Raw genomic sequence first — 14763 nt, 5'->3', positions numbered from 1 at the left:
CATGGACGTAGTGTCCCCGCTCATGACCCTGGTTTGGACAAGTGAAAAGTAATAGGTGCAGGAGGTGGCTTTGTTTATCGCAGTTCATCGTTGACATGATCAGTAGGCACGGGGTTTCACCAAAAACTATACAATTCCTAACAAAATATTTGGATTTCCCGTTGCACAGCCACCTTGGTCCTGTCTTTTTATTTCATTTCTTTCATTAGCTCATATTGTGCTAATATTATTGTTTTGGTTAGTTCTCTCTTTTCAACATTCTTTTTTTATTCGGCTTTTCTTCGATGTCTATTTTTAATCTTTACTGTCTACGGTGTGTGTGTGTGTGTGTGTGTGTGTGTGTGTGTGTGTGTGTGTGTGTGTGTGTGTGTGTGTGGTGTGTGTGTGTGTGTGTGTGTGGAGGGGCTGGAGGGGGGGAGGCAGGGGGGTGTCATAGAAACGACGTCTTTCAGAGGTCGTGCTTTTATTTTGAAGGCTCGTCTATCAAACCGGAACAGACAGCAGAGGAAGTTTCCGCTCATCAAAGCAACAGGAAAGCAAAGCCATAACGAAAGGTAGGAAACAAATGCCATAAACAACCCGAGTTTCATTCTTTTACTCACAGTCGGTGTTTGTTGGTCTGTTACAGCCTTTAGACTCACTATGAAAAATGTGTTCCGCGTCTGTTTTGTTGTTAAACGTAAGGCTAACTTTATCACAGTGCCACTGATAACTTGGCTCAGGAGTTTGGCGTTTGCGGTCGTTTTTAAACATGATAAAGATCAATAAAGTCAAATGAAACGTTAATATTAAACTATGATTAGGTTAAAAATAAGGTATCACCCCTGTTGGAGTTTTAAAGAAGTTTTTAGGTCTTCTCCGGAGGGCCACTATTCACCACTAGGGTCAAGCACCCTAGTGGTGAACTGAAACATGTTGCTAAATAATACTGAACTTTACGTGTCAGATCAACCTAGAGTCAAAAGTTTGCCAGACAGTAAGCAACTGAAAATGTTTTCAGATGTACCAGTTTCTTATTGCATAGACCAGTGATGAAACACAAGTCATTATGCTGCAAATACAGGGTGTACTTCTGACCCAGCTGGAATATGCTCCAGCACCACCACACCCTAAAATGGATAAGGACTTGCATCACTACATGAAGAAAATCTTAGCCCAGTATTTACTATTTATGAGCATTTGCATTGTCTTATGAGTGGAGTCTCCAATACTGGAAGTGCGTTAGATATGAGGTTGTTTTGGAGATTGTGTCAGTCATTTTAAAACAGCGTGGGGTTTACTGAATGGTTCGTTTTCTGCCTTTAGGCCGTATTCTGCCCATGTGTGTGATGTCTATGCAAGATTTGTCTTGCTGCAAAAGTATTCTACTGGAATAAACATTTTAAGCATCTGATTTGTATACTCAAGCTAACATTTTACACGCTGTCCCTCATGTACATTTAATATCATTCTTTATTTATATGTTATACTTAGTGTTTCTTGTTTTAAGTCCTCATAATTTGTAATAATGGTTGAGTTTGGTGTTTTAGATCTTATTTGGACAGGTTTTTTTGCCAGTTGTAGTGGTGATTGACTGACAGTTTTAACCTCTCAACTTATAACGTTAATGGTTTATTTTAGCTGTTTAACATACAATCCTGCCCCAGGAAACTATATCATTCTACAGCATATTATACTTTTTCATTTCCATGTAGATGATCCCAAGCTTTTGCCATCCATAGAGTTAGATGACACACAGTAATTAGTTAAACTGCAGGGAAGTCTTAAAGACTTGGATAACCTCCAATGTTCTGCTTCTAAATTCAAATAAAAAACATTTCATCAATATTAATTACTGCTAATTATAAAACATTGCTAACCATTACCTCCTACCTTGGATGTTTACGTTGAACACTAACAAAATTAGTTACTTTGTAGTCTGTAGCTGATGACTGATGATGGGCTATGTAAAGACTGCTAGAATATGTTGTAATTCAAAATCTTGCATATTGAGCACACTAAACATCTATGAGCACATCTAAGTATGTAACTGATTTTAAAAAACGATGGCACCCTGCCTTTAGTAAGTGCTGTCTTTAAGCAAGCAGGAAGCTGGATTTACACTATGATCATCTGACAACAGGCTGTATTGACCTCAATCTATAATTCAGAAATAACCTAATATTTTACATTTACTGCTCGATAGGATTATCCAGATGTGCAATGGAAAAGAGTCGAGCATTGCACTTTTCACTGTGACTTTTACCCACTTTTTATGTCTTGCAATTTTTCAAAGGATTTGTCTTTCTATAATTTGGCCTGGGAGGGGGACACATGAGTTAGGGACTTCTTTTGCAGTCGTCATTTTCTGCCTGGGTGTTTTTGCTTGGTTTGTCTACTATTGAGATTCCTGGCAGTTCAAACTTTTGGGCAAATTTGGCCTTGAGTAAGTGCATCATTGATAATCAGTAAGCATTTCTGTCACACATTGTCATTAGGTTCATAGGCATTTTCCCAGAATGCCTGATAAGGTTTCTGCTGTTTCACAGTTTATCACTGTCTTTCACAACCTTGATTTCTGCAAAAATTTAAACAACAAAATGTTTAAAAACAACACATACAATGGTTTTCAAATCTCATTAACACATATGTGCTTCACAGCATACAGTCCTCAAATGCAGGTTAAAGCATGCTCATTAAAAGAAGGAGCCATGTGTAAACATGTCATCCCACTTGTAATGGGCTGTGAGGCAAAGTGGAAAAAATGTTCTGCTGTCAGATGAGTCAAATCTGAAATAGACAATTTGTCCTTCTGAATAAAGAAGACAAGGACCATCTGCCTTGTTATCAGCACTCAGTTCAAAAGCCTGACAGTATGGAGGTGCATTAGTGCCCATGGAATTTGCAGCTTGCACATCTGGAAAGGCACCATTGTCATTAAAGGCATATACAGGTTTTGGAGAAACATGTTAAAAAAGAGGGGATTCTCACAGTGGTAAACATCAAAATTAGTATCAGTGTCAGAGCTACCATAGGGCGAGTGGTAGCGTTCACCCTCGACAATTTGCCACTCTCTTGCAAGGCCAGAATAAAACCACTCTACCAAAAAACAATAAATAGAATAAATACATTCAGGCTCTGTTTGATTAAGCTCAACATACTGTCTCAGAAGAATCAGTGGGATCTGAAACTCAGTTTATTTGAACTGCATCAGTTTAATCCCATTGAGCAGAAATGACAGCAAAACATGTTGTTTTTCAAAATAAAATAAATTAAAGAAAGCTTATTTCTGTTATGTCACTAGTCTCTCTTCCTAATCTTCCCTCCTGTTTTTCTCTGTGAGTGTGATGGAGCAACACTGTGTTGGTATGTCATCTGACTGTAAATGTACAAATATTAATGGTTTGCCCCACATATCCTCCTGAGAACCAGCCTATTAATGTATGAGTTGTTTTGTTTGCTTTGTTTGCATGTTTGCATGTGTGATAGCAGCAGGTAGCAGGAGAGTGTGGTTGCAATCTGACTTAAGGGGTCAGATCAGGCAAAGAAAACCTCTTTTAAAGGGATGCAAAGGATGTAGCAGACTGTTAACTTCTCACTGTGCTGTCTTCGCCCAGCTGTTTTAGAACTAGGTGCAGCTGCACGGTGTGCTGACCGTGAAACAAAACTGAAAGAGGAATCTGGTGCACTCCCTGCTTTCAGCATACAGTGCAGGATATCAGGGCACGTCAGAACAACAAATTTCTATTACATGGGGGAAGCCAACGGCAAAGCAGCAGCAGTTTGAAGGTGTTTCACACCTGACAGACTAACACTTCTGTCTTTGTATGTTTGTGAGTTATATCTTTTTCTTAAATCTGGTGGAGTGACTGAAAAGCTCAGGTAACAATGCTTTGGGTTCTTTCTTGCTCACTCATTATGTTTTGTCTGAGAGACATTATGTAAGATGGAACCAAAGCAAAATCCTTGTAGCCTTTATTTGCTCTATTACACAGACAGAAAGATAAGGTTTTGCTAACATCATTTCAATTCACCAGTCAAAGCTTAATGCACTCTGAGCTCAAATGAGAAGAGTTGAAAATAAATTAGGAATAACACCAATGCTTTGTTTTTAAGTAATAGTGTTTTTAAGATAATCTTGGGGCTTCGGCCATTTATTTTTCTGCTAATTTATTTGCCACAGCATATTTTATAAACGCCCAGTTGATCAGCAAAGTTTAAATCAAGTCTGATATTGAGAGAGAAATAGAATCTGTAATACCTGCAGCACGTTCTAATCGCTCTAATAGAATATTATGGTCGACAGTATCGAACGCAGCACTGAGGTTTAGCAGGACAATCACAGATCACGCAGAGATGTTTCCAAGTTTCACACAATACTTTTATTTCCCATTACTCTTATAGATGCATCTGGAGATCAGCACACTGCAGTCCTATTCTAAAGGCTGATCTAAAGAATTCCACACAAGTCATAACCTCTGATCTCCTCCCCCTACAGTAAAACACACATAGGAAAAACACTGGTACAGTGGCCAGGGGTGCTGACACCCTGTCCCCCATCTCCTTTTAAGATAGTGTACGTTTGCCCTTTGTCTGCCCCTCACCCTCAGTAAGTGTTGTGTCCTGCCCTGCCCTTGGGGTGGGGGTTGATTGCCCTCCTGCCTTGCACCCCAATTCTTTGTTCCTATTCCAGGCCTGTTTTCTATTTTGTATTCTTACCCCCATTAACCGCCATATTATAAACTAGGGCTGGGCGATATGACCCAAAATTCATATCTCGATATTTTTTACCTGGACGGTGATATAAGATATATATATCTCGATATTTTTTTAAAGCCATAAAGTAAGAACAAAAAGAGAGTTCTTAGTCAAAGCTGTGTCCCAGATGTCACACAGGCACTTTTATTGACATAGAGCATAGATGTACATAAGATTTACTCAAAAATAAATTATGAGCATTTATTAAATAATAATGCTCCATAAATAAAAGAAAACAATGTTGTTTTTGTGCATAACAAAAAGCTCACAATTGTGCAGTCAAAATGTAAACTAAACGACGCTGAGCATAATAACAAAGACAGATTTCACAGCTGCTCTGTTCCCAACTTCTACTGTGTGACTGACAGCCTGGAGTTTGAAATCCTCTTCGTAACCACGTCTCTTAACAGGTGCCATTTATAGTCCTTATACACACACAATACGGTAATATTACGTTGAAGCACAGTACGTATCACTCCGCGAAGGCTCCTCGGTAGCCGTAATGCTCTGACAATCCATCAAGCGGTGCAGCACCGTAGCTTACCAAAGTCATACTAAAACATTTTTTGACAGATTGCTGAGCGCTGTGTTCCACATAAAATTGGTTCGCGGCCATCAAGCACAACCAGAATTCATACATAAGGCGCACTGTCAACTTTTGAGAAAATGCAAGGATTTTAGGCTGTGCAGCACCTCTGGGCTGCATGGCGTTAGCGTGGTTAGCTCGTTAGCGTGGTTAGCTAGCTAACACGTTGACGGCGTCCAGCCCCACGCACGGGGCGATGTGCAGTAACTCGTTAACGGAGAGTTGCCGTGTCCATCTTGTCGCTTCCTGCAGGTGAAGTGATGGGGGAGGGGGGGGGAGCTGTGTTCAGTGAAGGAGGGGCGAGGCCGAGGAATGTTGCGTAAAGACGAAAGTGGACGAAAGAGAGGCAAACTTGCGGCTCCACAAGTATAATTATAACGTAACATAGACTATATTGATATAAAGGATATTGTCACACCTTATATCTCGTATAAAAATTTATCGATATTTTTTAAAAACTCGATATATCGCCCAGCCCTATTATAACCCCCCCACCCCAATATTCAACTGTAAATACAGTGTGTTATGTTTCACTAAAAGCCTTTTCAGCAGCAGGCATTTTGGCTTGTCACTGTGGAAAATGCACCACTGCATTTTATGTATGTATTATTCACATTCTCCAAAGGTCTCAACATCTAACACATTCATGCCATTGAAAAGCCGGGTGATTGTATCTCAGGAAGTTGGAGGAAAAGCAGAGTAAAGGTAGTGGAGTCTTTTGTCTCTTCAACCACTGTAAGAGATAGCAAGGGAGTGTGAAGACCAAAGGTGTGAAAACAGCTGCGTACTGCCTTTTGTTTCTGTAGGAAGTATTTAAACTCAGGGCCATTCTGGGCTCAAGCAGAGACTCTGCCAATCAACTGCCCCAGCAATGTTTGCTTCTCTGACCAAGCTTGGGTTTTTGTTCTTTTCTGATGAAAGAATATTAGCTACTGCTCACCATTTGTCTGCAGGCTTTATTAAATAGAAACTTCCACAACAGTGTAAGCGCCTCTGGTCTGTTCAGGTGGCGTGTTCAGAAAACCTTTTTCTTGGCAGCCATTTTTATTTCCCATGAAATGAAACTACTAAAGGAATTAAAGAGTGTCTCATTGTGGGAGATGATCCTGTTATATCTCAGAAGTCAGGTTGTAATGTTGATGTGTGCACTTGGTGTAGGAAATGAATTAATATTCAGGGTTGCATAATCCTGATTAGGCAACATAGAAAAAAATGTCACGGTTGTTCAGGTAATCTTGTAGCAGTAAGTGGAAAATGTATTTATTTTTTAAATAACTTCCTTTCTTGGCATGTGAAATGGGATGTCTTTTATTCATCTTGCCACATTTCATTATGTTTTGCTTCCAAGGAGCCAGAGTGTATTAACATTTTTAAGTGCTCTTAAGCAATAGTTTTCCACACTTTCTGAAGGTCTTTCAAAGTTCTGCTTTGGACATTGGCTTCTTTCACACTCATTTTCAGTCCAGTCTTTGTACCTGACCATTTTCAGAGGTGTTTTAAACATTTGCTAAGTCACTTCAGACCAGAGATGGGCAGTAAGGCATTACTGTAACGCGTTACTGTAATCTGATTACTTTTTTCAAGTAACGAGTAAAGTAAGGGATTATTAACCGTGATTTTTTTTTTTTTTGCGAGAATGTGTCATGACAGTGACGTATGCGAGTGCGACGTTCGTGACAACAGCTGTGTGCAGATCAACAATGGATAATATATCGAATGCGGGAGAGAGTATGAGCGTGCAGCGTTTAAAGCGTGGAAGTACTGACTAGGGCTGAACGATATATCGCATTTGCGATAATATCGCGACATGATCAAGTGCAATTTTCTAACCGCAAAGGCTGCGATTATACTCTGGACATGTCCAAATTCATGGGCTGCATCCTCCTGAGGCCGCATTTGTAGACCGATTACGTCACAGCGACGCGCCGAAGGCTGTCCAAATTACTACCATATCCCAGAATTCATAGCGCGGCCCAGCCAAACTCCAGTTTCCAGCAATGGCGGCCGCTACTAAGTTTTAAAATTACTCATACTAATCTTTCTGGGTCACAAAATAAACTTTTAACATATTTTCAGGCGAGAAAGTAGTTGTGTAAACATCAAATATCTGCTCGGTTTATCAAGATATCCCATATTTGCAAAAGTGCTTCGACGTTTTCAGAGGCGTCTGCTACCCACCAGCTCGACAGCTAGCCGGGAGCTCGAGGGTTACTGATGCGGCCGAGAACGGCACAACTCCCGGCACATCATTTTCAGATCACCGCGGAGTTTCGCTGCTCGGGTTAAACGTAATATATAAGTCACTTAGACAACCTAAAAATGTTATTGTTGGGCTTTTTTCAGTGTTTTGTTTGTTCGTGAGTAAATCGGTTTGGCTGAGATTAAAGTTATTAGATTAGATAAAATAAAACTTTATTAATCCCCCGGGTGGGTTCCTCCTTGGTTTTCACACAGCTGACTAAACGTCAAACAGAAAACTGATTAAACAGAAGTATGAGACAGTCGAGAATTTACACCAGTGTCTGGTTATATTTTAGATAGCAAGAAGCAGACGGCCGAGTTTATTAAACTCCACCGAGACAGCGGTGACGCTAATCAGAACTAGCCTTCTGACCGTCCAATTTCACGCCTTTAAATTTTAAAGGCGTGTTTGTGTGTGTGTTTATACAATTGCTATTATGTTTGCACTTTATGTGTAATGTTACTGACTGCAGAGATCAGTAAGATGTGTGTATTTTTTATTTATTAGTTTTATTTATTTAATATTATTTTTTAATTGAATGACTGTCTAGTAGTTCACAGATGTCGAAAAACTGAGTGTGGTAAAGCCACTGATTTTTTTTATGTATATTTCTGCAATCTGCACATTGTACTGACTTTCATTTTAATGTTTACACCAGGGTTCCTTGTCAGCACTTTATGCTCAGATGTTTGTAAGCTAAAAATAAACTATTGTGTATGTTCAAATATACTGTTGTGATTGAAGAAGTTAAATAAAAATGTCAGTCATCAATTCATGCATCACCTCATGTCATCATAACAGAGGTCTGTCTTCCAGGAAAGAACAGTTTAAAATTAATGTAATATAGTATTGGCCATACTATATGATGTATTGCTTGTCTTTGTTTAATAATACAGAAGACAAAGACCTTAAAAAATAATCGCATATCGCATCGCAATCGCAATATTGGGGCAAAAAATCGCAATTAGATTATTTTCCATAATCGTTCAGCCCTAGTACTGACCTTACTTTGAGTTTGATTCCATAAAAAGTGACAAAAACATTAGTGTCCGGTGTGTGCGTGGGAAGAAAACTTCTTTTTACAGCGAAAAAACCCCCTAAACTTCCAAGCAAGCACCGAGTGCGCTACGACGTAATGGGAAATTCACAGAGAAACTCGCGGATTCTTCAACTGACCGCGGCACACCTGCACCAGGGTAAACCTCCGCCTACCCGCTCCTGCTTTACAGGTGAAAATAGAGCAACAGGACCGCTGAGTCTTTGATTTTATTTATTTTCTGCTGTGTTTTACTTGCATCTATTTGAAAGAGTGAGTGTAAACACAAAAAATATTTTATTTTATGTGCTGGAATGTGCAGAAAATAGGTTTAAATGTTAAACAAATTTCTTCCAGTCAGAGAATGTTGCATATAATTTAATTTTTTGCTTGATGCATAAAGTTAAAAGACTAAAACTAATAAAACAAGTTTTAAAAACAGACGTTTCCATTTGATTACATTTTGTATGATGGATTATGTATCGCTTTATCACCTATTCAGGTTGTAAATCGTGTTTTTTACAAAGTAACTAAGTAACTAATTACTAATAAGTAATCAGTAAAGTAACGGGATTACTCTTTGGGGGAAGTAATCAGTAATTAGTTACTGATTACTTTTTTCAATTAACTTGACCAACACTGCTTAAGACGGATCTATGAATTATTCACGCATGAAAAAAATTCACTCATAACAGACAGGTTAAAAGACCCATTTTAAAATAGGAACTTTTTCACAAAAATATATTTTCTTATATAATTTCTTCACAATCTGGAAAAAACTAACAAAGCTAAAGATAAAACTGTTTCCAGATATAAAACTGTGTTTTTGCACCAATAAGGTAATTCCCAAAGAGCTTTTAGCTGAACACTTATACATACAGTGTGTCCTTAAAAATTTAGGAAAGTAGGAAACCTACAAACTAAAAACTAGGAAAACACATCTGACACAGGACCTAAGAGATACATCTGGAACTTCAGCTGATCTATCTACTGCTTACTAAAGCCTCATCAGAAATGGTCTCAGGGGAAGGGTGACTGTCAGGATGCCATTTTTAAGAAAGGGAAATGTGGAGGAAAGGCTGAGGTATGCCAGATTACACAAGAACTGGACTGGAAGTCAGTTGCAGTGAGTCTTATGGAGTGGTGAATCCAAACTTGAAATTTTTTTTTGTTCAGCCCGTCATCAATGCATCCACAGGAGATCAGGAGAGAGGTATAACAGTCGTCATTTATAGCTATCTGTAAAACACAGCGGAGGTTCTCTCGTGGTTTGCGACTCCATTTCAGCCTGTGGTCATACTCAATATTGTCAATTAAATAAACCCTGTGTTTGCCTTATTCTGTATTTTCATGTAGGTTTATATTTTATTCAATAAATATCTGTATGCAATTTCCAATTTTTCTTGTGACAAATTGAGAATAGAACAGTAAAATTAGCTGCTTGGTTTTGGATCACAGCTGATCCTTGTTCTGCTTCAGAAAAGTAAACTGGTCTTGCATCTGCTGATTTGAGTGCAATTCAAACTTAAAGATCTCCCCAGAAAGGGAACCTCTTTAGCTCCAGTCCAAAAGGTCAAGTTGGAGTCTGTCTAGTCGTAAGATGAGATCTTCCCTGTGAAAGCAACTGCACAATATTGAGGATTTCCACAACCAGCTGCCAGAGAAGCATGAGATGGTAGAGGCCAAGGCTAGCTGGTTGAAGCTTTTAGAATAAGAGAGGGGTTTGTCCACTAGTAAATTGATCATAATTGGCATTGTTCTTTCTTACAGATAGAAATTGAAATACTTTGTCAGACATACTTAGGTGGGTCTCATTGAAAGAAAGACTAAATAAATGTATTCTCTATGTCATATGATCTTCTTTCTTCTCTTTACCTATCATTTTATGCTTTTGCCTGCTTTGCTTTTTGTCTGTCTTTCTTTCTTTTCTTTTTTTTCCCCAGAAAAGACCCTGACATGATATCAATGACATCATTTCTATCTTGCAGGACTGAGCAAATCAGGACAAGACCATGCAGGTGATGAATTCCATCGATCCAAGAAATTGACGCCCACACCAGTTCAATAACACCATTTTCCATTTTTAATTTTTCAACTTTTTGTTATTTTTAAGGGATAGTATCTCTTCTTCTGCTCCAGGGCCTCTACAAAGGCCACAACATTGAGAGTTTCCAGGGATCCCACTAGTGATTGAGGAGAAGTTACCTTGGAGTTGACTCTTTTGAACGTCCACCTTGCACTGATATAGATAAATGGCACTCTTGTAGTTGCCTGTTGACCTAGCACCTTACCAACAATATTCAGCACGCCATCTCCATGTCTAACTGCAGCATCCTCCTTCCTGACTACCCCAGCCCTACATAACCTTCTGGAGGGTGATAAGATCATGTCCCATCCCATGGATAACACCCATGCCTCTGGGAACCAAAGTTCCAACCAGGGGCAGTATGGACTATCGGATGTACATGCAAGTGGGGACCCTAACAGGTCTATGACTCTGGCTGACTCTCAGGACAGTCATTTTACTAGCACGCCTAGTGATGAGTTTCATTCATCAATCACTGAAACAAGCAATCCAGTGTCTTCGCTCTCTCAAAGACTCTCTGATGTTGATAGCGGTATGGACTGGTTGCCAAACTACAAAAGTGAAATTGAGGATTCTTCTTCTAAATTCCATGCATCACCGGCTTCTTATAGAAATAAAAGCAGTCATGACAGTAGATTTGCTGCTCTGAGTGAAGGAGAATGTCATATCCAATCCATTCCAGGTTTAGGTGATTATGACTCTCAACTGCCTGACAAACCTGTGGCTGTGGCAGAGTCCAGGTACCCTCAGTACACATCAGAAGAAGCTGCTAACATCCTTTTGCAGTTTGGACTTGAAAAAGAAGACTTGGAATATCTGATTTCTTACCCCGAAGACCAGATCACCCCTAGTAACCTGCCTTTTATCTTACAACAAATACGCAATCAAAGGGGTACAAATGCAGTTCAATCAGAACCAAATCCAGATCTTCAGCCAACCACCAGTATGAGTAGAAGGGACAGGTTTAATACAAAAAGAGGAGAAGAGATGTGGCAGGATGAAATGTCACCTACTGTTCAACCAAGTAAAGTGATTGACTCTGGACACACTGCCAAATATACTGTAGATGAGATTGGGAAGAGCAGTGACAAGAGAGCTAGCAATGGTGGGAGTAGAAGTATGTTGTTGATGGACTGTTATGAGAGTAGCAGCCACAATAGAGAACCACTCCAAAAAAGTATGATAGAAGGGAAAACCAGTACGATGGTTTCACCATTTGACCTGCAGGATACTGTTTCCAGTCTGAGCTCAGTCCAAGTCTGTGTGACTTCTCAAGGCAGTAATGCAGCTCAACAGATCCAACCAAGCCGGTCTTCTCAAGAAATCATCAGCTCTTTTTCTCCACCGAAGAAGGACACAGACTCAAGATTTCCTAAGATGTCTGAGGTCTCCAGGCTAGTTCTCTTTAAAGAACCAGAGACATATCAGCAGTCAGCCTTAAAAACTCAGCCACCTCTCAGTGTGGTCTGTGTTGTGCATCCCGATAATGATTACATTCACACCAAGGAAGAGAGTGCAACTCAAGAACAAGACTCTAAGGTTGCTGAACCGATGAACAAGAAGCAGCATAAGTGGACTCAACAACAGCTAAGAAGGCAGAGTAAACAGATCATGAATGCTGCTGCAAAACCAGTTTCTCTACTTTCTTCCCCCCGAAGTACCATAACTATTCCATCTTCCAATAAGCAGTGCTTGGCAAACAGGGAGCTTTCAAAGGCTCTCCCAACAAGGGCCATGAAGCAAGACTATGCTGCAGCCACACCAAAAATCTTTCCACATACCTGTTCTCTGTGTTTACAACAATGTGCTCATATGAAGGTGGGTGGAAGAGTATACTCTGTTTGCCCTTGTTTAGGAGGACAAGTTTTTTAAGATTACGTTATTTTGATTGAGTTTCAATTTAATTTTCTTTTCATTTGGAAGAACTGATGGCTGTTTGTTGAAAAAAAAATCTATAAATGGTACTTTCAGTTGATTTTAAACATTGTTTCACTGAATCAGTAATATTGACAAAAGTATTCCAGTAAGGTGTGCACCACAAGCTGTAAGCTGTGTACCCATTAACAAAAACAATATGAAATTTTGTAACAATATAAGGAAAGGAACAGTTCATGATCCAAAGAATGTCACATTTGACAAACATTGTAGAGGAATTGTGTGGCTACTGGTAGAATGAGGAGAATAGTCTCAGTGACTGTTGATTGAGGTAGCAGATGAATTAATTGTACAGTGCTGTACTCCCCGCTCAATTTTTAGCCAAATGATGCAGAACTGCAAAGATAGTGTTTTCACAGTGCAAATGGATAACGAAATAACTCAAGAATTTCTCAAGGCAAAGAAAATAGGTATTGAAAAAAGAGAGAGACACACAAACAATTAGCCATTGAAGGTGCCTGCAGTAAAGGCAGAGCATCTCAAAGAAGGAAACAGTATTTGGGAGTTCGTATGGGTTCAGGACTTTAGGAAGTCATTATCTTTTAAGACTATGTGCATTTGTAAAGTTACTTTTGAGCTTCTGAAAAAGTTTGAGATAAATTAATTAAGTCTGAAAATGAATCGGAATTCAGCCACATCAAATCTAGTGGCATACTGAGGCAAAATGACAAAAATTTAGCAGTTGTCCAAAAACTTATGAACTGAACTGTAGTTACTTCTATGATTATCATCTATCATATTTTTCAAAATTTAATCAAAGTCTTTGTCTATACAAATGTATGACATGCTTTTTGAGGTTTATTGCTTAGTGCTGTTTCCTTGACAACCTGGATATACGTCCAAGTTAGTGTTGCATAATGTCGCAGGGCATCATAGTGATGAACAAAATTTGACTGTCTAATGCTGCAGTCACACTAGGCAAAACAGTGTTAGGAGACTGCGGTACGACTCAAATTACTTGGGCCATGTACAATGAATTTACATTGCCTTTGACATAGTTGCTTCGAAGATGGGGATTACTAAGCCAGTTGCTGTCTTCAAAACGTTGCTGTATCAATACTATAACAAAGTGGCAATAAGACAGAACTTTTCTGCTCCCAGTTTGTGTGTGAATGGGGTCGAATTAGCAATTATATGCCATCTCATTGTAGTAATATGCCAATCAACTGAGATAGATAGATAAATGATAGAAAAATGCTTATCTGTTGCTGTCTATATAAACTGAAATGTACATAAACCTGAATTTACATTAAGAGTTCAGCCAGAACCTCATAATTCTGAAACAGAAGTTTCCTCCACAAACAGATTTAGTTGCTGCAGGGTGGCAATGTAACTCCAAGTAGAGCAGGGCGATATGACCAAAAATATTTATCACGATATACATTTGAAAATTTGCGATAACGATATAACTGACGATATAATTGACACTAGACAAAATACTTTACAACCCCACAACTTTATTAGTGCAAAAAAAAGAGAAAACATCAATGTATTTTCACTTACACAAGCAGCTTTTTTAAGTGCATTAAAGTTATATTAAAAAAATTACAGTGCAAATGCAAATTCCTTGCTGACAGTTTAACCAAAAGGCATTTCCAGTGGAAATTGGCCGACATATCCTCAGCATAACCATGTATAATATCCACAAAACTTAAAAAGAGGCTATACACACACACAATACTGTAATATTATGTTGAAGCACAGTACGTATCACTCCGCGAGGCTCCTGCCTACGATAGCCGTAATGCTCCGACAATCCATCAAGCGGTGCGGCTTCGTAGCTTAGCAAAGTCATACTGAAACATCTGACAGATTTTCGAGCGCCGTGTACATAAAATTGTTTCGAGGTCAGTAAACGCAACCAGAATTCATACATAAGGCACACGGGATTATAAGGGGCACTGTTGATTTTCAGAAAAATCAAAGGATTGATTTTAAGTGTGCTGTATTTCCCAATAAACACGGTAATAACGACGGCCCGCTAGCATGCTCTACCAAAAATAGTGCTTTGTTGTGTATCTAATGGTTGAAAGCCAAACCAGTTCCACACTGAAGTTGCAGCATTTTTACAAACCTATTCTGGTTCATCCGTTTCATTCAATGATCCACTTTCGCTCTTTTCATTCTGCATCGCCGCCATG

The 14763-nt window shown here is 39.1% G+C and overlaps 1 protein-coding gene across 3 annotated transcripts in view; it reads left to right on the top strand.

The window, feature by feature from the left end:
* The first annotated feature begins 482 nt into the window (after positions 1 to 482).
* LOC102301639 (zinc finger protein 638) overlaps positions 483 to 14763 on the top strand; it is a 36468-nt gene continuing 22187 nt past the window's right edge. The window contains exons 1-3 of one of the 3 annotated variants that reach the window (XM_005952145.3): positions 483 to 554; positions 10590 to 10619; positions 10715 to 12505. In XM_005952145.3, coding sequence (XP_005952207.1) covers positions 10988 to 12505 — 1518 coding nt within the window. In that variant the 5' untranslated portion in view covers positions 483 to 554; positions 10590 to 10619; positions 10715 to 10987. Of the gene's footprint in view, positions 555 to 9167; positions 12506 to 14763 lie in introns of those variants that run through there. The other 2 variants (XM_005952146.3, XM_042216835.1) reach the window with 2 other exon arrangements.

The sequence above is a fragment of the Haplochromis burtoni genome, unplaced genomic scaffold (genome assembly GCF_018398535.1).
Source record: "Haplochromis burtoni strain Fernald_Lab_line unplaced genomic scaffold, NCSU_Asbu1 Contig_1280, whole genome shotgun sequence".
NCBI classification, from domain to species: Eukaryota; Metazoa; Chordata; class Actinopteri; order Cichliformes; family Cichlidae; genus Haplochromis; species Haplochromis burtoni.
This window is presented reverse-complemented; position numbering and strand designations above follow the sequence as displayed.